This window comes from Triticum aestivum, chromosome 6D (genome assembly GCF_018294505.1).
Source record: "Triticum aestivum cultivar Chinese Spring chromosome 6D, IWGSC CS RefSeq v2.1, whole genome shotgun sequence".
NCBI classification, from domain to species: Eukaryota; Viridiplantae; Streptophyta; class Magnoliopsida; order Poales; family Poaceae; genus Triticum; species Triticum aestivum.
Window position 1 is genome coordinate 184,569,029 of NC_057811.1, and position 24,219 is coordinate 184,593,247.

Here is a 24,219-nt window from a genome sequence, read left to right on the forward strand (position 1 = left end):
TGTTCTTCCACTGAATGAATCTGGTGTTAGTACCAGTACGAAACTGATAAAAGTTAACTTGCTTCAGTTTGCAGGCAATAACTACAGGCACATCAATCTTTCTGTTTTGTATTTGTATTATAACAGTAATATGTCATGTAACATGAGAAGCGAGGGTTAACTGAAATAAACCTCAAAACACAGGACTACATGTAAACACGAATTTTCAATCTTTGATGTCCTTTCCCCTAGAGAAATTCTTGGATGTCCATGTAGGTATAGGCTGCAAGTCCCTTGTCAGACAAAAACACCACTTGCGAGGAGAACGAAAAGAGATCCAAAACCCTGTGAAACAAACAAAGCAAATTTCGTAAATATGTCAACCAGCTCTGATTCCACATACGAACTGATGAAACAATCAGCATTTTAGTGGGCTCACCAGAAAAACGGAAGCAACAGCTGCGGTGGTGAGCTCCTTGGCTAAGCTTCGGCTGCGCGTGGATACAGTCGCTTCATAACTGGCATACAGAAAGATGGAAGAATCAACAAAATGGTGGGTAGTCTTTTCTCAACGGACTAATCTATGAATATATAACCATATCTATGAACGGCCCTCTGTAACTCAACATGAACAAAGAAGGAAGTTGCTTCGCCTCACAATCAAGGAAATGCAAACATATACCCAATGACCCACTCGCAAATCGAGTTGTGAAACGTCGATAAAAAGAGAGAACCCGGGGTTAGAACTAGCCAGGACATAAATTTTCCCTGAGGTTCAATAGCAAATTGTCCCTAGTAGGCGCGAGCACCACAAGCACATGTACCAAACAACAGAGAATTGATGCATCTGCACTGAACACTAACTGTGCAACTTATAGAATGCAAGTGTCAAATGTGTAGTTGTGACTAGTGCCCCTGTAATATGTTCGTGTTTTCTAGGAGTAGATCCGATAGTAGTGTGCTACATCCTACAGGTTATCGCAGCACACAGCCAATAAGCGGCTCTACTTGGTCGACGACTCGAGAACCAATCACCACTGGGTCACTGAACAATTCACATCCAAGTACCCAAATCAAGCACGAGCGGAGCGGAGGGGAGAAGAAGAGGAGAGGTAGGGGTTGGCTGCTCACGTACATGAAGAAGGAGGCAGTGAGCATGAGGCCGACGGCGACCGTGAGGACGGCCAGCGCGGGGTACCAGGCCACCGGCAGCGGGCTCGAGATCGACGCCTGCATCTCGCCCACGGTATCTCCCGAGTCAGGGGAGTGGAAGCAAAGCCCTAGAAGAGATTTGAGGCGGGGAAGCTTACCATTCCGGATCTGAAGTCTGAACCTTGTGATCTCCTCTCCTCGCGAAGCGGGGTCCCTGTCCTCAGGTCAGGCACACTTGGAGTGGCCGGTGTGCAATTGCAAACGCATGTGCCGGCTCGCTCCCGGGGCTAGTCCATGGTTAAGCACCGCTACGTCTTAATTTTTCTTTCTCACAAATGAAAGAATACACAGACACTTGTATGCGTATACACGCACAAGTAACTTACATTTATGAGCACCATCGAGAAGGCGACCGATAGGCGCCGGCGCGCCGGCCGAAAGTTCCGGCCGATCGCACCCTAGCCGTCCGATTGGCCTACACCGTACCATTGGATCCTCATCTATCCAGGTCATCTTTCTTCCTTCCCCCGCTCTGCAACTCCCGTCCTCCTCCACTCATAGGCCCCCATGGTGGCCGCCCCTCTTCCCGCGCCGTGTTGAGGGTCCTCGGAGTTGTCCCTCTCTCCCAGCGGCCCCCGCCCCGGTCAACCCACTGCGGACCAGCACCTCGCATCTCCAGCAAGACTTCGCAGTGCAGCGCATCATCATCCCCTTGGTCGCAGCACCTTGTGCTCGTCCCCCGTTACAGTTCGGGCGCTCGCTGTCCCTGCGTTGGTGGCCGCCGCATCCAGCCGCCCCATGGCATCCCCCGTCGCCATTGCAGCCCATCCTGACCATCAAAATTCGTCATGGTCACCATTCTCGGGCGTCGTTCCATCGTAGCAAAAAATCACGTCGGTAGAAGCTTTTAGCATTGTCGGTTGTAACAAATTAAATGAGGATGTCCGCCGTCGCCAACTCAGAAAACACTCCAAACAAATGCAACAAACTCACATGCTAGTTCCAGCTCTGAATTTGCCAGTTGCAGCAAACCCAAATGCTAGTTCCAGCCCTGGCTTCCCCCGGAACAAATCGTTTTGCTGGAAAAAAAACTCCCGATCGCTACTTCTGCGGTCGCTGTGGTAGCAAAAAAGCTCTCCGGTAGAAGCTTTTGCCTTTGCTGGTTGCAACAAATCGTGGGCTCGTCGTCGTCGTCTTAGAAAAACACTGAGATGCAGCAAGAACGGTTATGGGCTCCAGCTCTTGTTTTGCCGGTTGTAGCAAAACACAAAGCTGGTTCTAGCTCAGGCTTCGCTCGGAACAGATCGTTTGCTGCAAACCGCCTCCCGATCCCTACTTCCGCCGGTCGCCGTGGTAGCAGAAAATCTCGCCGGTAGAAGCTTTTGCCTTTGTTGGTTGCAACAAATGAGGACGCCCGTCGCCGCCACCGCAGAAAACACTTAGACGATGAAGCAAAACTACATGCTTTTTCCAGCTCTGGATTTGCCGGTTGTAGCAAAACCGCATGCTGATTCCAGCATCCCTGTACGTGTCGAGGTTGTCCACCGTCTTGTAGGATGCAGCTCACTGCCATGCTGCGCGTCCTCGTGCGGTAACCATGGCAGGGGAGGGCGCTGCATGGAGAAGGAGAAGGTGCCAGGGGAAAAATGCCATTTTGAGGTGCGTGGGGGAGGAGATGCTTGCAGCACTGGGGGAGGAGCTACTTGCAAAAGCAGCAGGAGGTCACGCCATTGGTGCTGATGACCTCACCCTACGGTGCATAAGATCCGAGGAAGAAAGCAGTGAGAGGAAGAAGAAACAAAGAAAAAAAGATGTGGTGTGATACGTCTCCAACGTATCTACTTTTCCTAACGCTTTTCCTCTTGTTTTGGACTCTAATTTGCATGATTTGAATGAAACTAACCCCGGACTGACGCTGTTTTCAGCAGAACTATCATGGTGTTGTTTTTGTGCAAAAATAAAAATTCTTGGAATGGAACGAAACTTTGCGAGGATTTTTTATATCAATAAAGAGATTTCTGGAGCCAAGAGCCACCTGAGGGGGGCACCTGGGCGGGCACAACCCACCAGGGCGCGCCTAAGCCCCCAGGCATGCCCAAGTGGGTTGTCCCCACCTGGTGGCCCCGCAGTCCCTGAAATCGACGCTATAAAATCCTATTTTTCCAGAAAAAATCAGGGAGAAAGAATTATCACGGTCCACGAGACGGAGCCGCCGTCACCTCCTGTTCTTCATCGGGAGGCCAGATCTGGAGTCCGTTTGGGGCTTCAGAGAGGGGGATCTTCGTTCTTCGTCGTCACCAACCCTTCTCCATCGCCAATTCCATGGTGCTCCCCACCGGGAGTGAGTAATTTCTTCGTAGGCTCGCTGGTCGGTGAGGAGTTGGATGAGATTCATCATGTAATCTAGTTAGTTTTGTTAGGCTTGATCCCTAGTATCCACTATGTTCTGAGATTGATGTTGCTATGACTTTGCCATGCTTAATGCTTGTCACTTTGGGCCTGATGTCTACTACGCAACTTTATTCTTGTAGACACGTGTTGGGCCTCCAAGCGCAGAGTTTTGTATGACAGTAGCAATTTTCTCTCAAGTGGATGACCTAAAATTTATCAATCCGTGAGAAGTGTAGGATGAAGATGGTCTCTCTCAAACGACCCTGCAACCAAATACAAGAAATCTCTTGTGTCCCTAACACACCCAATACAATGGCAAATTGTACAGGTGCACTAGTTCGGCGAAAAGATGGTGATAAAAATGTAATATGGATGGTAGAAATATATTTTTATAATCTAAATAAACGAAAACAGCAAGGTAGCAAATAATAAACGGGCACAAAAAGGGTATTGCAATGCTTGAAGATGAGGCCCAGGGTCCGTACTTTAGCTAGTGCAATCTCCCAACAGTGCTAATATAATTGGATCATATAACCACCCCTCAAAGTGCGATGAAGAATCATTCCAAAGTTCCTATCTAGCGGAGAACATAAGAATAAATTGTTTGTAGGGTACGAAACCACCTCAAAGCTATTCTTTCTGTTCGATCTATTCAAGAGTTCGTACTAAAATAACACAAATCTATTCTTTCCGTTCAATCTATCCTAGAGTTCGTACTAAAATAACACCAAAGCAAATTCATATTCATAATACTCAATCCAACACAAAGAACTTCAAAGAGTGCCCCAAGATTTCTACCGGAGAAACAAAGACAAGAACGTGCATTAACCCCTATGCATAGATTATCCCAATGTCACCTCGGGAATCCGCGAGTTGAGTGCCAAAACATATATCAAGTGAATCAATACGATACCCCATTGTCACCACGAGTATTCAATTGCAAGACATATATCAAGTGTTTTCAAATCCATCAAATTATTCAACCCGATAACAACGAAATCTCAAAGGGAAAAACTCAATTCATCACAACAAGATAGAGAGGGGAAAACACCATATGATCCGGCTATATTAACAAAGTCTACGATACATAAAGATCGTGACATCTCAAGAACACGAGAGAGAGAGAGAGAGAGAGAGAGAGAGAGAGATTAAGCACATATCTACTGGTGCAAACCCTCAGCCCCGAGGGTGGACTACTCCCTCCTCATCATGGTGGTCGCCGGGATGATGAAGATAGCCACTGGTGATGATTCCCCCCTCCGGCAGGGTGCCGGAAAGGGCCTAGATTGGTTTTCGGTGGCTACAAAGGCCTGCGGTGTCGGAACTTCTGATATAGGTTAACCCCGAAGGGTTTTGGAATATTTGGGAATTTATAGTGCAAAGAGGGGGTGCGGGAGGCCACCGAGGTGGGCACAACCCACCTGGGCGCGCCAGGGGGCCTTGGCGCGCCCTGGTGGGTTGTGTCCCCCTCGGGGCACCCCCCAGGTGCAGCTCTGGCCCATTGGGTTCCTTCTGATCCAAAAAAATCTCCAAAAAGTTTCGTGGTGTTTGGACTCCGTTTGATATTGATTTCCTGCGATGTAAAAAACAAGCAAAAAACAGCAACTGGCACTGGGCACTGGGTCAATAGGTTAGTCCAAAAAATGATATAAAGTTGCTATAAAATGATTGTAAAACACCCAAGAATGATAAAATAACAGCATGAATACTTCATAAATTATAGATACGTTGGAGACATATCAGCATCCCCAAGCTTAATCCTACTCGTCCTCGAGTAGGTAAATGATAAAAGAAATAATTTATGAAGTGTGAATGCTAGCAAAGTGCATAAGTTTGATCAATGATAATTTCAATCACTTTTCCTAGCATCATTACATCATTTTTTTCTCATAAAATTTATCATGTTATAGTGGCAACCAATTCACATGTTAAGGTTCAAGCAATGAATTCTCTTGAAACTCAACAACCTATGTTCTTAGTCACCAAGCAATTGCAATTCAACTTATTCAACGGAGTTTAAGTAAGAGCTCCACATACTCAACCATCTTATAGTCTTCTATGATTGCTAACACTCACCGCATACACATGAGCAAAACGTTTCAACCAGACACATAGAAAGATAGGGGCTTATTGTTTTGCCTCCCAACGTATTCACCTCGAGGGTGATGTCAACAACAATAACTCATGCTACCCATATTCAACTGGACATATGTGCCTAGATCTTTCCTCACCACATGATGTTTGCCCAAAGAGAAAAATAAAAAGGAATAGAGAGAAAAACTTTGACTCTCTGCATAAAAGTAAATACTGTAGTAAAAGATAGTCCCTTCGCAGAGGGAAGCAGAGGTTGCCATGCGCTTAATTGTTTGTATGCTCAACCCCTTAGTGCAAAAGAACGTCACGTTACATTGCCCCTTGTGATAGCGACCTTTATTATGCAGTTTGTTGCTTTTATTCTTCACCATCACAAGTTCGTGCAACGCTCAATTTTTTCTTACACTAAATGATCTCACACTTTTAGAAGCAATTTGTATTGCCTTTTTGCATCGATGACAACTTACTTGAAGGATCTTGCTCAATCCATAGGTAGGTATGGTGGACACTTGAAAATAAGATTTGTGTTTAAGGGTTTTTGGATGCACAAGTAGTATCTCTACTTAGTGCGGAATTTTTGGCTAGCAAAGATAGGGGCAAGCACCACATCTTGAAGGATCTATGACAATATAACTTCTATGTGAATATGAACAAACATAAATCATTACGTTGTCTTCCTTGTCCAACGTCAACAATTCTGGCATATAATATTTTGATGGGGGACCACAATCACAAAAGATTTCCAAGATAGTGTATTTTCATGCGAAAGTTCTGTTCCTTATACTAATTATTCGTGAATTGCTTGTATGACCAATATTGTGATTGTCAAGCCTCAAAAGATTCACTTTCTAAACCCAATGTGAAGCTACCGCTAGGCATGATATGATTTCAACTTCATGACATTCAATTTATTCAACAATTTACTCATAGGATATAAGTGAAGCACAAGAGTAATTCCGTAGAAAAGAGCTTTGTTGACGGGATGTGAGTGTCGCTTACTTAGCCTTCCTAGCAACTATTTGTGGACTCTATTTTATTTAAAAAAACTTTCTGATCTAAGTACTTTATTAAAACAGCAAGCAAAAATAAAATGACGTTTCAAGGATAGCACCACTCATGTGAAGAAGCAAAAACTTAGGCTCAACTGATACTAACCGATAATTGTTGATGAAGAAAGGTGGGATGCCTACTGGGGCATCCCCAAGCTTAGATGCATAAGGCTTCTTGAAATATTATTTTGGGATGCCTTGGGCATCCCCAAGCTTGAGCTTTTGTGTCTCCTTAATTCTTCTCATATCACGGTTTCCTAAATCTCAAAAGCTTCATCCACACAAAACTCAACAAGAACTCGTAAGATAAGTTAGTATAAACCAATGCAAAAAACCTTATCAATCTTTACTGTAGCAAATCACTAAAATTATATTCAGCATTGCATGCTAAATGCCTCTGCATATTTAATACTCCTATCCTCAAATAGAATCATTAAACAAGCAAACATATGCAAACAATGCAAACATAACAGCAATCTGCAAAAACAGTACAGTCTCTAAAGAATGCAAGAGTATCAATACTTATTCAACTCAAAAAGTTCTGAAAATTTAACACACTGTAGAAAATTTATCAGAGCATATTGTGCAAAAAGTTTCAACATTTTATCATGTCCTGACTTTTCTAGGGAATTTTTGCAACAGTGGTAAACTTTCTGTTTTCAAACAGCAACATATAGACTTGCAAAATAAGCATAGTAAATGCTAGCATTGCCACTTTTATTGAAATAAAAGATGCAAAACATTATTCTAAATAACAACAAGCAAATCCTAACAAAATAAAATGATGCTCCAAGAAAAACACATATCATGTGACGAATGAAAACATAGCTCCAAGTGAGGTTACTGATAATGTTGAAGACGAAAGAGGGGATGCCTTCCGGGGCATCCCCAAGCTTAGTTGCTTGGATCTTCCTTGAATATTTCCTTGGGGGTGCCTTGGGCATCCCCAAGCTTAGGTTCTTGTCAGTCCTTATTCTCCTCATATCGATATCTCACCCAAAACTTGAAAACTTCAATCACACAAAACTTAACGAAACTTTGTGAGATAGGTTAGTATGATAAAGAGCAAACCATTCCACTTTTGGTACTGCCAAAGACAAGATTCATAATTGTTCTCACACAATGCCCACTGTAGCATATCATTTCTACAATTTATATTGAGCAATATAAGCCATAGAAACTAGAAAACAAGCAAACTATGCATTGAAAACAGAATCTGTCAAAAACAGGATAGTCTGTAGTAATATGTACTACAACTACACTCCTGTTACTCCAAAAATGATGAAAAAAATAGGAAATCCTGGGCAATTTATCTATTAATATTATGCAAAGAGAATCAGCATTTTATCACGCTTCTGTTAAAAATGAGAATTGTTTTCCTGAGCGCAAAAGTTTCTGTTTTTCAGCAAGATTAAATCAACTATCACCCAACATGATCCCAAAGGCTTTACTTGGCACTTTATTGAAACAAAAGCTATAAAACATGATTACTACAGTAGCATAATCATGTGAACACACAAAAATAGTAGGTAAAAGTGTTGGCTTATCTCCCAACAAGCGCTTTTCTTTAATGCCTTTTAAGCTAGGCATGATGATTTCAATGATGCTCGTATAAAAGATAAGAATTGAAACATAAAGAGAGATCATGAAGCATATGACTAGCACATTTAGGTCTAACCCACTTCCTATGCATAGGGATTTTGTGAGCAAACAACTTATGGGAACAATAATCAACTAGCATAGGAAGGCAAAACAAGTGTAGCTTCAAAACAATCAACACATAAAGAAGAAACTTGATATTATTGAGATATGTAAGGGCGTAAGTTCCTTTCTCATAATAATTTTCAGAGCCATCATGAATGGATTCAAAAATATAACTATCACATACAACACTCTTTTCATGATGCACAAGCATTGAAAATTTATTACTCTTTATGGCATACATGTCATCATAATAATCATCATAGATAGCAACTTTATTGTCATAGTCAATTGAAACCTCTTCCAAAATAGTGGATGTATCACTAAATTAAGTCATGACCTCTCCAAATCCACTTTCATCAATGTAATCATCATAAATAGGAGGCATGCTATCATCATAATAAATTTTCTTATCGAAAGTAGAAGGAATCAAAGGATCATATTCATTAAGAAAAGCATCCCCAAGCTTAGGACAAGCATTATTTCCAGCAAATAAATCTTCAAACATATCATACTCATCAAACATGGCATGCCCAAGCTTGTGGTTTTGCATATCATTCGCATCATGTATATTCAAAGAATTCATACTAGCAATATTGCAATCATGCTCATCATTCAAATATTTTGTGCCAAATATTTTATTGACTTCTTCTTCTAACAATTGAGCACAAATTTCCGAACCATCATTTCCAAGAAAGATATTATAAAGATGATCAATAATAGGATGCAATCTAAATTCCATTTTTTGTAGTTTTCTTTTTATAAACCAAACTAGTGATAAAACAAGAAACTAAAAGATTCAATTGCAAGATCTAAAGATATACCTTCAAGCACTCACCTCCCCGGCAACGGCGCCAGAAAAGAGCTTGATGTTTACTATGCAACTTTATTCTTGTAGACACGTGTTGGGCCTCCAAGCGCAGAGTTTTGTAGGACAGCAGCAATTTTCCCTCAGGTGGATGACCTAAGGTTTATCAATCCGTGAGAGGTGTAGGATGAAGATGGTCTCTCTCAAACGACCCTGCAACCAAATACAAGAAATCTCTTGTGTCCCCAACACACCCAATACAATGGCAAATTGTATAGGTGCACTAGTTCGGCGAAGAGATGGTGATAAAGTGTAATATGGATGGTAGAAATATACTTTTATAATATGAATAAATGAAAACGACAAGGTAGCAAATAGTAAACAGGCACAAAAACAGTATTGCAATGCTTAAAAATGAGGCCTAGGGTCCGTACTTTCGCTAGTGCAATCTCCCAATAGTGCTAATATAATTGGATCATATAACCACCCCTCAAAGTGTGATGAAGAATCACTTCAAAGTTCCTATCTAGCGGAGAACATAAGAATAAATTGTTTGTAGGGTACGAAACCACCTCAAAGCTATTCTTTCTGTTTGATCTATTCAAGAGTTCGTACTAAAATAACACAAAGCTATTCTTTCCGTTCGATCTATCCTAGACTTCGTACTAAAATTACACCAAAGCAAATTCATATTCATAATACTCAATCCAACACAAAGAACTTCAAAGAGTGCCCCAAGATTTCTACCGGAGAAACAAAGACAAGAACGTGCATCAACCCCTATGCATAGATTACCCTAATGTCACCTCGGGAATCTGCGAGTTGAGTGCCAAAACATATATCAAGTGAATCAATACGATACCCCATTGTCACCATGAGTATTCAATTGCAAGACATATATCAAGTGTTCTCAAATCCATAAAATTATTCAATCCGATAACAACGAAGTCTCAAAGGGAAAAACTCAATTCATCACAACAAGATAGAGAGGGGAAAACACCATGTGATCCGGCTATATTAACAAAGCCCGCGATACATCAAGATCATGACATCTCAAGAACACGAGAGAGAGAAAGAGAGATTAAGCACATAGCTACTGGTAAAAACCCTCAGCCCCGAGGGTGGACTACTCCCTCCTCATCGTGGTGGCCGCCGGGATGATGAAGATGGCCACCGGTGATGATTCCCCCCTCCGGTAGGGTGCTGAAAAGGGTCTAGATTGGTTTTCGGTGGCTACAAAGGCCTGCGGCGGTGAAACTTCTGATCTAGGTTAACCCCGAAGGGTTTCAGAATATTTGGGAATTTATAGTGCAAAGAGGGGGTGCGGGAGGCCACCGAGGTGGGCACAACGCACCTGGGCGGGGCAGGGGGCCCGCCATGGTGGGTTGTGCCCCCCTCGGGGCACCCTCCAAGTGCAGCTCTGGCCCATTGGGTTCCTTCTGGTCCAAGAAAATCTCCAAAAAGTTTCGTGGTGTTTGGACTCCTTTTGATATTGATTTTCTGCGATGTAAAAAACAAGCAAAAAACAGCAACTGGACTGGGCACTGGGTCAATAGGTTAGTCCCAAAAAATGCTATAAAGTTGCTATAAAATGATTGTAAAACCCCCAAGAATGATAAAATAACAGCATGAATACTTCATAAATTATAGATACGTTGGAGACATATGAGGGCCCGGGTGCCATGATTTCAGATCTGAATCGTTTATGTTATCACCATTATATCCATGTTCTAGATCCGATCTTGCTAGTTATAGTCACCTACTACGTGTTATGATCCGGCAACCCCAGAGTGACAATAGCCGGAACCACTCTCGGTGATGACCGTAGTTTAAGGAGTTCATGTATTCACCGTGTGTTAATGCTTTGTTCCGGTTCTCTATTAAAAGGAGGCCCTAATATCCCTTAGTTTCCAATTGGACCCCGCTGTCATGGGAGGGTAGGACAAAAGATGTCATGCAAGTTCTTTCATAAGCACGTATGACTATTTACGGAATACATGCCTACATTATATTTATGAACTGGAGCTAGTGCCGTATCGCCCTAGGTTATGACTATCACATGATGAATATCATCCAACAAATTACCGATCCAATGCCTACGAATTTATCTTGTATTGTTCTTGCTAAGTTACCACTGCTATCGTTACTGTTGCACTTGCTACAAAACTACTGCTATCACTGTTACCGTTACCATTGCTGCTGCTACTATTACCAAAACTATCATATTACTTTGCTACTGATCATGTTCCTGCAGATAATTAATCTCCAGGTGTGGTTGAATTGACAACTCAGCTGCTAATACCTGCATATATTCTTTGGCTCCCTTTGTGTCGAATCTATAAATTTGGGTTGAATACTCTACCCTCGAAAACTGTTGCGATCCCCTATACTTGTGGGTTATCAAGACCTTTTTCTGGCGCCATTGCCGGGGAGCATAGCTATATTTGTTGAGTCACTTGGGATTATTATAAATTTATCACTATGAAGAATCTGAAGGATGCTAAGACTAAGATTTATCCCTCTAAGACGAGGGGAGGTAAGGAACTGCCATCTAGCTCTGCTTTAGATTCACCTTCTGTTATAAGTAAACTTGCAACACCACCACATGCTATTAATCCTGATATGTCGCAAGTTATTGATGATGCTACTTCTGCTATGAATGATACTTATGAGGATGCTAGTACCTTGCTTGACGATGATGTGCCACTAGGTGACTTTCTTGATGAACAAATTGCTAGAGTAAGACAACATGATGTTGTTGAAACTGATGATGAGCTTGAAACTGAAAATCTTGAAACACCTACTAGAACTAGCCCTCCTAGATATGAATTTCCAAAAGTACCGGAAGGTTATGTTATGAATGAGGAGACAACTAGAGACATTCTTGCTTGTAAGGATAGAGACGATCTAGAGAAATTATTATGCAAGTATAAAGAAAAATCTGTGAATGCTAGAATGCAATATGATCCTAAGTTTGCTACTTCACCTATCTTTATTGATGATAATGATTATGAATTCTCTGTCGACCCAGAGTTAATTACTTTGGTTGAATCTGATCCTTTCCATGGTTATGAAACTAAAACTGTTGTGGCACATCTTACTAAGTTGAATGACATAGCCACCCTTTTTACTCATGATGAGAAAACTCGCTATTACTATATCCTCAAGTTATTTCCTTTCTCATTAAAGGGTGATGCTAAAGCTTGGTACAATACTATTGCTCCTGGTTGTGTGCGTAGTCCCCAGGATATGATTTATTACTTCTTTGAAAAATATTTCCCTGCTCATAAGAAACAAGCTGCCTTACAGAAAATATTTAACTTTGTGCAAATTAAAGAAGAGAGTCTCCCACAAGCTTGGGGGAGGCTTTGCCAGTTACTTAATGATTTGCCTGATCATCCTCTTAAAAAAATGAAATACTTGACATCTTCTATAATGGACTAACCGATGCTTCTAGGGATTTCCTAGATAGTTGTGCTGGTTGTGTTTTCAGTGAACAAACTATTGGGCAAGCTGAAGAATTATTGAACAACATATTGAAAAATTATGATGATTGGACTCTTCCTGAACCACCGCCTAATCCCACTCCAAAGAAGAGGGGTATATTATATCTCAGTCCTGAAGATATGCAAGAGGCAAAGAAATCTATGAAGGAAAAAGGTGTTAAAGCTGAGGATGTTAAAAATTTACCTCCTATTGAAGAAATACATGGGCTTGATACACCACCACTGCCTAAGGTGGTAGAGGTAAATTCTCTAATGAAATTCAATGATAATAGGTTTAGCCCGGCGTGCTGACCTCTCTATTAAGCCTAGGTCGGGTTGCGGCTTATCGTTTGGCCGAGGCCGGGCATGACCGAGGAAAGTGTGTTCGGCCAGCGTTAATCAAGCGTGGTGGGTAAGTTGGTGCACCCCTGTAGGGAAGAAAACATCTATCGATAGCCTGTCCTACGGTAACGGACATTTGGAGTTGTATCCCGATCGATACAACTAGAACTGGATACTTGTGATGAGAAATGGATAGTATGGCTCTAGGATTGCTTTCTCGCAGGGGGTCGAGGAAGGATCTCTGGGCGAGGTTGATGACACTACTACTACTTTATTTTATGCTAGTCTACACTCTTCTAATGCTGCAAGACCGCTGAAGATGCTGAAGATGCTAGTCTTTGATAGGACTAGGCTCTCCCCTCTATTCTGGCATTCTGCAGTTTAGTCCACAGATACAACCTTTCCATTTGATACCAACGCATACTTAGTATAGATCTGATGCTTGCGAGTACTTTGGATGAGTACTAACAGTTGCTTTTGCTACCCCTTTTCCCCTTTCTTCTTTCCGGTTGATGCAACCAGATGTCGGAGCCCCGGAGCCAGATGCCACCGCCGATGCCTACTACTACGTGGAGACCGCAGACGACCAGGAGTAGTTAGGAGGCTCCCAGGCAGGAGGCCTTGCCTTTTCGATCGATGTTGCTTTTGTGCTAGCCTTCTTAAGGCAAACTTGTCTAACTTATGTCTGTACTCAGATATTGTTGCTTCCGCTGACTCTTGTGTTTTCGAGTTGATGTATTCGAGCCCTCGAGGCCCTTGGCTTGTAATATAAGGCTTGTATTATTTTAATTTGTGTCTAGAGTTGTGTTGTGATATCTTCCCGTGAGTCCCTGATCTTGATCGTACACATTTGCGTGTATGATTAGTGTACGATTGAATCAGGGCGTCACATCCATTCAAGCCATGCCTCCCACTGATCCCTAGATCCCACCAGATGTGATATGTTGTGCAAACTAAGAAAATTCCTTCACAATCAAAGTGACAGGCCCAAAAGCCCATTCGTAACTTAAGGTTTAGTTGTTAACTATAACTAATTAACAAATGATCTAATTGGTTTCTAATGTTGTACAAACAACAATGTGATGCACACTCAATTGCAAGACATGGTTGATGGCAAAAATTTAAATCCCACAAATCATTTGTTGGTGAACTATAGGTCATCAGGTCAAGGTGCTTGGACTGGAACACTTGAGAGAACCAATTGCCAAAGACACAACACTACTCATGACACTATCAAATGCAAGAAGGTGACCAGGTATGCGAAGTCCATCATAATTCTTTAAGCAGTTATATTATTAAGACGTCTGGATTTGAAACGGGATGCTCGAGACCCACAGTGACATCAGCATACTGCAACAATCTCATTAAATAGAGGCATTAGATTGATGGCCAACTAGCTACACCATGTGGCGCATGCTGGTTGGTCACGATGAGAGAGTTTTTTTTAGAGTTTTTTAAATGGTAGAGAGATTGAGAGAAGTTTTTCTGAACTTTTTTTTTAGATGGTTGTGATGCGCACGTGACGCGAGAATATTTAAAAAAAAAATTGACATGATGATGAGATGCGCATAGCTTCCTCTCAAGCGGCCCGCAATGGCGGACCCAACCACTAGTTTATTTGCAAGGTTGTGCGGATAAAGGAGGATTTATCTTTAATTATTCTGGGTGTAAAAAATAAACAGGGCATTCTGGGTTGGCCGTTGGAGATGCCCTTTTATTCAGGGCTTTTAACTCCTGATGATCAGATGTTTTCAGAGTGAAAACAAGTCGACAGAACAGGGGCAAATGTTAGCAGACAATATATCAAATTTGCAAACAAGTCATAAAATCATTTTCCTTTACACCCAGAACGCGTTCCTGGGTTCCGAAGATTAGCAATGACTATATACATAACCTACCATATCAAAATGCATCAAACAGCCCGCCAGAAGCATAAACCAAACAGTTTAAAGGCTTCCCTACATATAAGCTCAGATGGCACCAACTAGCTGCTTGCAAAGACGATCTCTTACAGCACAAATATAGTTCTATCAAACCAATATTGTTCCTAACACGAAAGGCTTTGTTTTCAGGGTCTCCTAACGCTCTGCATATGGAAACTAAAGAATACAACACAGCTTTAATGTGTAACCGCTACACCAAACTACGGGCAGGCTCAGCAACAAAGATTACACTTGTCCCCGGTTACGACTTTAATTCAACAAAACCAAAAATGTTCTGATGCCTCTGATTAGGTAACTCAAGATGAATGCCCAACTTCTAGGAGATCCCATGTAGATGAGTGCGCTTATTGCATCCTAGAAAAAACCACAGGGGTTTACACTCATTTCCCATAGGGATGGTACCTGCTAGAGCCCCGACCACCTGCACTCCCACCACCACCACCAGCAGCACCCCCCGCCCCTGCTCCTGCTCCCCCATAACTACCATATCCACCAGCACCATATCCACCAGCACCATAGGCGCCACCTCCGTAAGCACCCGCACCATAGGCACCGCCTCCGTAAGCACCCGCACCATAGGCACCGCCTCCATATGCTCCGTATGCACCATAAGCACCACCGTACATAGAGCCACCATAGCCACCACCAAAACCAGATCCATATCCAGCATTGCCTCCATAGGCGGCAGCAGCAGCGGCGGCGCCATAGCCTCCTCTACCATAACCATATCCCGTGCTATCATAATAACTTCCTGCAGCAGCAGATCGATGACCAGCACCATAGCCATAGCCACCACCACCACCACCACCGCTGCTACTGCCACCACCACCAGCAGCTCCACCACTACGGTAAGAACTACGGTAACCACCACCACCAGAGTGACTAGATCTCCCATTGCTACTGTGATCACCTCCATGTTTCTTTGGTTCAGCCTTCTTTATTTCAACCTGCCAAGAAAATTACTCTGATTTGTCAACTAAAAGCACTATCAAACTAGCAGCTCAATTTGAGGGTAAAACAAATAATCTTCTATCAGCGAGTAGATGCATCTGAGATAAAAGTTTCCAATCCATTGGCTCGGCAAGAAAATACCATAAAAATCTCTAAATACAAAAAGGACATGTGCAATACAGTGGCAGAAATAACCACAAGAAGATGAACCACAATCAGAAGCTTTTAGACCACTTTGGAGCACATCTCATACTGAGCAGTTGGGTGCAGAAATCCTCATGCTCGTTTATCTCAAATATCCCTACCATACATATTTGCTACTCACACCGTTCCATAATTCTTGTCGTTTATGGAACGGAGGGAGTATTAAGATAATGGAGCTCAGGAAGAACTACTGAATAAAAAGATTTGGAAATGGGAGAAAATACAGACCTGCTTCCCACCAAGATCACGCATTCTTCCCTCAGATATGACCCTTTCGACAGAATCCTCACTTTCAAAAGTGACAAAACCAAAACCTCTTGAACGCCCAGTGCTGTGATCCACCATTATCTGATGTTCAACCACGTTGCCATACGAGGAAAAGTGATCCCTCAAATCATCTGAAATTACAAAGCTTGTAAGTTTTACCATAACCAAAATAGGTTCAAGATTGGTCATTTGCAACTAATACCTTCGGTTAGTGTCGAAGGTAGCCCACCAACAAAGATCTTTCTTGTCTTGGGGCCATCTTTTGAGGACATTTCTTCCCTCGGGACTGTCCTTTTGACTTCAACCTGAATAGTTCATAAGTTGAGAGAGATACAGAGAAGCTGAACGCTCCAAATCAACTGTGCAACTATTAACTAAGAATAAAATTTACACTGAGGTCCCACATAACGGCCAATCTAGATTAAGATATCCTACCGTTCTTCCATCTATATTGTGTTCATCCTCCAAAACCTTGTCTATTACAGATGGATCAGAAAATGTAACAAATCCAAATCCACGAGGCATCTTAGTATGCTTGTCCTTCATAATTACAGAATCAGTTATAGCCCCATACTTCCCAAAATGCTTGGAGAATGATTCTACATACAAACAAATAAACCATACACAATTGTCAATTGGGGAAAGAAAATTAACTTGATTGATAAAAAGAAACCAGGGAGTATTGAAGAAATACCAGTGTTTGTAACAAGCTAGAAACGTTTCATATAAAAGCAGTAACAATAGCTAACCTACTCAGAAACCAAGAGCACCAATAGACACACAAACAGTACTAGAAAAACCTGTTCTTAAAAACTGACTCATTCCTAACTTCATTTAAGAACAATCAGTATATTAATGCATGAACCAAATGCATATGGCTGAATTCAAAGGAGACTACTGTGCAACATGCGAGAGTGAAAATTTCTAACATAACTAATAAAGAAGAAATAAAGGAGATGCAAAGATGAAAGAGAGTTGTTCTTGCCCGAGCATCTTTCATCCAAATATATGTAAGCTATCAATAACAATATAAACTTAAGACAGGATGCAGATAGATACGGTTAAATGCACTGACCACAGATTTGTTGATCTTCTGTATAACATACCATAGTCTTATATTAAACGAAACTAAAAATTAGACAAGACATGATTCATAAGTGGTCCAAGTATTAGTTTGCAAAAACTAGGAAGGTGTTTGGTTCACCAATCTGTAACATCATCTGTTTACGCTGGTAAGGGATAACAATGAATCTTGTTTGGATCGACCCGGCTGTAATGAGATAACGCGGTATCAGGTCCCAGCCTAGTTGTAATCTCATTACACCCAATATGATGTGTAATCGGAAACCATCGCACGATGCTTCTCCCGTTTGCTCTGTGGCCTCCGCATGAAGCGCCACGAACGCCGTAATAATCTGATCTCACCTCTCTCGTACCACATGCTACCATCCCACGCGCCGCCGCCTAAGTCATGTCCGCCATCACTGGACATGTTGCCGCCGACGGCTCAGCCAGCGCCACGGCAGAGGCGCTGGTGCACTAGTACATGCAGGCCGGCTGGCTGCACGAGGAGGCCGGCCGGAAGCTGGTGGTGGACTGCGCCGAGAAGGGCGTGGTTTTCATGGAGGCCGACGTGGACATCGCCGTCGCCAAGCTCAGCAACACGAGGTGCCCGCCGCTCCTGTTCTTTGAGGAGTTCATTGGCGACGACAACGTCTACAGGGCGTCGCCGCTGGGCGTGCTGCTTGCCGCGGTCGCTGACAAGCCCCTGGTGTCCGTGGTCCGCCAGACTTCCCACTGCATCAGTGACGTCCCCGTGTGGTACCCCTCTGCATCAGCAATCACGACCATGCCAGGCCCAGAGAGAGCCCTGCCGTGGCTGCTCCTTTGAGATTTGTTAGCTTTTTTCTTTTCTGGAGACGAATTGATTATGTTACAGTCCGCTACCAAACAAGTTTGAGTTTCGTTCGTTTACGTCTACGGTACCAGCGTGCTGGTAACTCCATTACCTTTACGTTTGCGATGTTTCTCTCGAATCAAATACCAGGACTAACCCCTCAAGCAAAAGTTATCGAGCTAATATAATTGACAACGGAAGACAAATAACGGAATTTTCCGTTAGGATGGGATTACAAACAAATGCAATAACCGAACTATACTGAACCCGAAAGCAACAGTGCAAAACAAAGTATAAACAGCTATCCTTTGCGAGATGTCCAAAACTGTTTCTAAGTACAAACAACTGGACCAGTATGCACATGAAAGTTTTACAACCCGTGTACCGAGACATCACTTTTTCGTGTTAGCTGATTGACAAAAGATTAATAGGTACACATTCCAACCACAGACATTATTTAAGTAATTTGCATTACCTACGATATTACCAAAACGTGCAACCCCCCAAAAAAACATATGAATAGGATCAATCTATCATAGCTACACCAATCCTCAAAATGTAAAACAAGAATTGACCACTTCTGGATATCTTAACATCCGCGGATCTGCCATTAGAAAATTTGCAGCAGTGTATTCAACAAACACTACTTCTAACACTGAGATGAACGGCATGTTTTAGCTAATTTTCTCTTCAGATTTTCTATCAAGATGAAGAATCTAACAAAGGCTGGACAATTAAAGATTGGCATTTGAACGAATGTAACAGCCCTAGACATGAATGAAGTAGAAAGAAAGAACAAGAGCCGTCTTATACCTTCAGTTGTCTCCCATGCAACGCCTCCGACGAAAATCTTCCTGCAAAGACTCCAAACATCAGTACACCAACACTCCTCGAATCCAAGACAAACAAAAAACAATAGTCCCAATCACTTACCCCGACGAGTCACCGCCCCCAGCCCTCCCGTCATCCCCACCGGCGTCGCCATAGCCGCCACCATCGCCCCCATCTCGCCGCCCCCTCCGGCCCGGGCGGCCCTCCTCGTCGACCTCCTCCACTTCTTCGACCTCATCCTCGTACCCGTTCATGGCGTGCTGGTTGTCCTCCGGGTACCCCGCCATGCCACCAGCTCGCAGCCGCCGCCTGCAACAACCAGCGGAATCTGAGCGCCCACACGAAGAGGTAAGGAAATACTAGCCCGCGGCCGGGGAGAGGGCACGAGGGGCCGATGGATTACCTCTGCCGGAATCGGGGCAATCTGGTGGTAGGGTTTGTGGCAGGAGCAAACCCTAGGAGCGCTGCTTCTGGTGCGGGTTTAGAGGGGGAGGGAGGGAGGTGGGGAGAGGAAAAACAGAGGCGGCGCGAGGTCAAGTCCAACGCGGAACTGGCTCCGGAGGCCCTTATAAAGTCGTGCACGGGAGGATGAGCAAAACGAAAAGGGTTTATTCCCCTTTTTTTACATCAGGAGGTGCTTACATGATAAGGGCCTCTTGGACCTTAGGATTTTCCTTCATATATATGGATTATTATTCCTTTTCTTTAAGGATAAAACCATTGTACTATTACTCAAGCAGGAATGAGTTCCCCCTACACACACAAGGTATTTTCTTTTTTGCATGGACACGGAAGAGATGTTACATCGAGGAGAACATTGTATTAAAGATCAAATAAAGAGAATAAACCATCTAGCTATTAGTTATGGGCTGATACGTCTTCAACGTATCTAAATTTTTTTTATTGTTCCATGCTGTCATATTATCATTTTTGAATATTTTACAATCATTTTATAGTAACTTTATGTAATTTTTTGAGACTAACCTATTGACATAGTGCCTAGTGTCAGTGTTGTTTTTTGCTTGTTTTTTAAATGGAGTCCAAACGCAATGAAATTTTTTGGAGAATTTTTCTGGACCAGAAGGAACAATATTGGGCCAAAGAAGTACCCGGGGGGGCGCCCTGGTGGGTTGTGCCCACCTCGGTGGCCTCCCGCACCGCCTCTTCGCCCTATAAATACCCAAATATTCCCAAAACCCTAGGGGAGTCGACGAAACACAATTCCAACCACCGCAAGTTCCAGAACCACGAGATCCAATCTAAACACCATCACACAGGGGTTCATCATCCTCATTGGTGCCTCTTCGATGATGCGTGAGTAGTTCATTGTAGACCTACGGGTCCGTAGGCAGTAGCTAGATGGCTTCCTCTCTCTCTTTTGATTCTCAATACAATGGTCTCTTGGAGATCTATTTGATGTAACTCTTTTTGCGGTGTGTTTGTTGGGATCCGATGAACTTTGAGTTTATGATCAGATCTATTTTATCCATGCAAGTTATTTGAGTCTTCTTTGATCTCTTACATGCATGATTTCATAACTGAGGAAAATACCTACCGTAGCTGTGCAGGTACCGTTTACATAGTGTTGCTTGGTTCTCCTACTGGATTGATACCTTGGTTTCATAACTGAGGGAAATACCTACCGTAGTTGTGCTGCATCATCGCTTCCTCTTTGGAGAAATACCGACGTAGTTCAAGCGACATCAAAAGGAATTTCTGGCGCCGTTGCCGTGGAGACATCATCAACATCTATCATGTTCCTAACCATAAATCTCATCTCCTTGCAATTTACATTATTTGTCATTTGCCTCTCGTTTCCATCTCCCCCACTTCTTAAAAAAATTCGTTTTATTCGCCCTCTTTTTCGTTCGTCATTTTCTCGTCGGATCTATCTTTTTGCCTGAATTTGTCATCATGAGTGATTTTGGAATGACAGAAACAGATGATGGCCTAACTCCTAAAATTGGACGATCTGGCAATCTGGATGCTAAAATTTTTGTTTTGGGGCAAGGGAATGTTATGGGAAAAGAACATATCCAATAATTTTTCAATTGTGTTCAAAATTTGAGTCTTGATGATGCTCCTATACTTAAAAGGACTAGATCTTGTGCGGAAGCTATTTCAGCACTAGTTCTGAAACTTGAAAATAAATTTATCTGTACCCATCCTACCTTGCAAAGATTGTTTTATGAGCTACCCGTTATAAAGAATCTCAAAGCTAAAAAGTTGGCTACCCTTGTTCTTATCAATAAATTTGATTACATAATACGAGAAGCTAGGGAAATTTTTGATTTTATGGTATGAACCGTGAAAAACCGATGATAGATGAGATTCTTTATAATAGTGATTATATGTTGAGACATTTGCTTGGAAATAATCAAATTTTTTATGAGAATCTTAAAAAGGAAATCCCTGTTTTAGATATAATCCAACAAGTTTCAATGATGTTAATCAACATTATTCTTGGATCGTTGCCGGAAATCAAAGGGGATATGATGATGAGCAACTTGATAGTGCTAAAGTTTCTATGGATAATGTGTTTCAAGTTGTTTTTGCAAAACCTCCTGACAAAAACACATCTAAGGAAAAAAGAGAAAGATGACAACACTTGAATCTATGCATTATGCCTAGCTAGAGGCATAAAACGATAGCGTTTGTTGGGAGGCAACCCAATGAATAAATTTTATTTTTGCCTTTTTCTTTCTGTTCTTGAGTGTTTGCACAATTATGCCTATGTTATGATTGTGTATTTTATGTTTTAATTAGTGTTTGTGCCAAGTAAAGCCTTTGGGATTATGTTTGGTGATAGTTGATTTGATCTTGTTGGAAACATAAACTTTTGCGTCCAATAAAATAATTTTAATAAATTAGAGAAGCGATGAAAAATTCTGAACTTTTTACACAAGATTGATATACAAATTGCCTACATCTTCCTAATTTTTCAGAATTTTTGGAGTTACAAAGGAATACAAAGTTTTCAGATTGCTACACATTGTTCTGTTTTTGACAGATTCTATTTTCTTTGCATTGTGTGCTTATTTTGATGAATCTATGGTTTGTATCGGGGGGTATAAGCCATGGTAAAGTTGGAATACAGTAGATATAATGCAAAAATAAAATATGAATGGGTTTGCAACAGTACTTAGAGTAGTGATTTGCTTTCTTATACTAACGAATCTTACGAAGGTTTTGTTGAGTTTTGTGTGATTGAAGTTTTCAAGTTTTGGGTGAGATCACGATGGATGAAGGAAATAGGGAGTAAGAAGAGCCTAAGCTTGGGGATTCCCCATGGCACCCCAAGTTATTATCTAAAGAGAAACATCAACTAAGCTTGGGGATATATGCCCCGGAAAGCATCCCTTCTTTCTTCTAACGACCATCGATATTTTACTTGAAGCTATATTTTTATTCGTCACATATCATGAGTTTTGTTTGGAGTGTCTTGTATTATATGAGTCTTTGCTTGTTTTGCTTTTTAGTTTGTGTCATTATCCTTGATGGACACACCTATTTGAAGATAGCCAAAATTATGCTATGACTTGTTAGAATGCTCTCTATTCTTCACTTAAATTTTTTCAGCTATGGAATTGCTATAGTGCTTCACTTATATATTTTTTAGCACGATGTACTTTATTTTTTTGAAGAAATGCTCTCATTCTTCACTTAGATTTATTTGAGAGTTAGAAAATATTTGAAGAAATTCTTCCATGCTTTACTTATATTATTTTGAGTGATGAAAATTTTTATGCTCATGTTCTTCACTTAGATTTGTTTGAGCTATTCAAAAAGCAACATATGAAACTAATCCCAAAGTGAGAGATATTCAAGAGGGATATAAAAAAACTTCCTTGAAGATCATTGGACAAAATAAACTTGATTCTTTGTATAGTTTTGCGGTATGATGATAGTGATATGTGAGTCATGTTGGTGAGTAATTATGCTTTAGTAAGAATATTGGTGTTAAGGTTTGTGATTCCCTATGCAAGCACGAAAGTCAATAGTTATGCAATGAAATTACATCCTACTTGTGGTGCATAATTCGGTGTTAGTTATGCTTAATGCTCGCTTATGTGATTTTTCGTTTCTTGGTTGGATACTAGTGCATCCAAAATCCTTAAACCCAGTTTTGCCATATGAGTCCACCATACCTACCTATATGCGGTATTCCCGTGTCGTTCTAAGCAAATTTGTATGTGCCATCTCTAATTTTCAAAATAAATTTCCTTTTTGTGTGCTCGTACCGCTCATGAAGCGGCAGGGGGTGGCTAATAGTTTCCATGCTAGATGTGCTATTCTCAAGATGAGTGTTTATTCACTTGTGCATGAGAGTATGACGGTAATAGGGAGGCCCAGTCCCGAAATGAAAAAGAAATTTACTTTACGTTGTCAAAAAATAAATTCCTTGGAAAGGGTTGGTATGGACGGTACCCATGGATACGGCTAGCCGTGTGTAACGCCCCGGATGTAACTTTCCGTATTTGTAACTCCAACTCTTGCCATTTTCGGCTATGTGTTATGATATTCCCTTCATGGTCGGGTTTTGTTTTTCATTTTGCATTTTGTTCATGTCATGCATCTCATATCATGTCATCATGTGCATTGCATTTGCATACGAGTTCGTCTCATGCATCCGAGCATTTTCCCCGTTGTCCGTTTTGCAATCCAGCCCTCCCACGCGCACCGGCGCGTCCCTCTTGTTTCTTTTCGTGAGCGGGTGTTAAACGTTCTCGGAATGGACCGAGTCTTGTCAAGTGGCCTTGGTATACCACCGGTAGACCACCTGTCAAGTTTCGTTCCATTTGGAGGTCGTTTGGTACTCCAACGGTTAATCGGGTAACCGCAAAGTCCTTTTGTGTGTTGCAGCAAAACCCCCCTTCAAACAGCCCAAAACCCACCTAAGTCCCCTCCATGCTCTCGGTCGTTCGATCACGATCGTGTGGGCAAAAACCGCACTCCATTTGGAGTCTCCTAACTCCCTCTACCTATAAAAATACCTCCCCCTCCAAAATCTCGGGCAAAAACCACCCTAACCCTAGATCAAATTGCCCCGCCGCCACCGGACGTGTCCACCGCCGCCGGACGCCTCAGCCGCCGCCGCCCTCGCCCACTCACAGCGCGCCACGTG

At 42.1% G+C, this 24,219-nt stretch overlaps 2 protein-coding genes across 6 annotated transcripts; both read right to left on the reverse strand.

Annotated features, from left to right (window-relative positions):
• Positions 1–44: 44 nt before the first annotated feature.
• LOC123144407 (transmembrane protein 258) lies at positions 45–1,480 on the reverse strand. Of its 2 annotated transcripts, XM_044563534.1 has the most exons (4): positions 1,290–1,480; positions 1,115–1,209; positions 419–497; positions 45–324 (listed from the first exon to the last, which is right to left on the reverse strand). In XM_044563534.1, the coding sequence occupies exons 1-4, from the start codon at positions 1,290–1,292 to the stop codon at positions 277–279; spliced, it is 225 nt and encodes a 74-aa protein (XP_044419469.1). In that variant the 5' UTR covers positions 1,293–1,480; the 3' UTR covers positions 45–276. The 2 variants fall into 2 exon arrangements, with proteins under 2 accessions (XP_044419469.1, XP_044419468.1); XM_044563533.1 differs by having other exon boundaries at positions 1,115–1,417.
• A 13,486-nt stretch (positions 1,481–14,966) lies between these two features.
• On the reverse strand, positions 14,967–19,689 carry LOC123144408 (heterogeneous nuclear ribonucleoprotein 1). Of its 4 annotated transcripts, none has more exons than XM_044563538.1 (8): positions 19,498–19,689; positions 19,197–19,403; positions 19,077–19,117; positions 16,802–16,965; positions 16,569–16,671; positions 16,328–16,497; positions 15,774–15,891; positions 14,967–15,629 (listed from the first exon to the last, which is right to left on the reverse strand). In XM_044563538.1, the coding sequence occupies exons 2-8, from the start codon at positions 19,379–19,381 to the stop codon at positions 15,325–15,327; spliced, it is 1,086 nt and encodes a 361-aa protein (XP_044419473.1). In that variant the 5' UTR covers positions 19,382–19,403; positions 19,498–19,689; the 3' UTR covers positions 14,967–15,324. The 4 variants fall into 4 exon arrangements, with proteins under 4 accessions (XP_044419473.1, XP_044419472.1, XP_044419470.1 ...); XM_044563537.1 differs by having other exon boundaries at positions 14,967–15,632; XM_044563535.1 differs by having other exon boundaries at positions 14,967–15,891.
• Between the last annotated feature and the right edge of the window lie 4,530 nt (positions 19,690–24,219).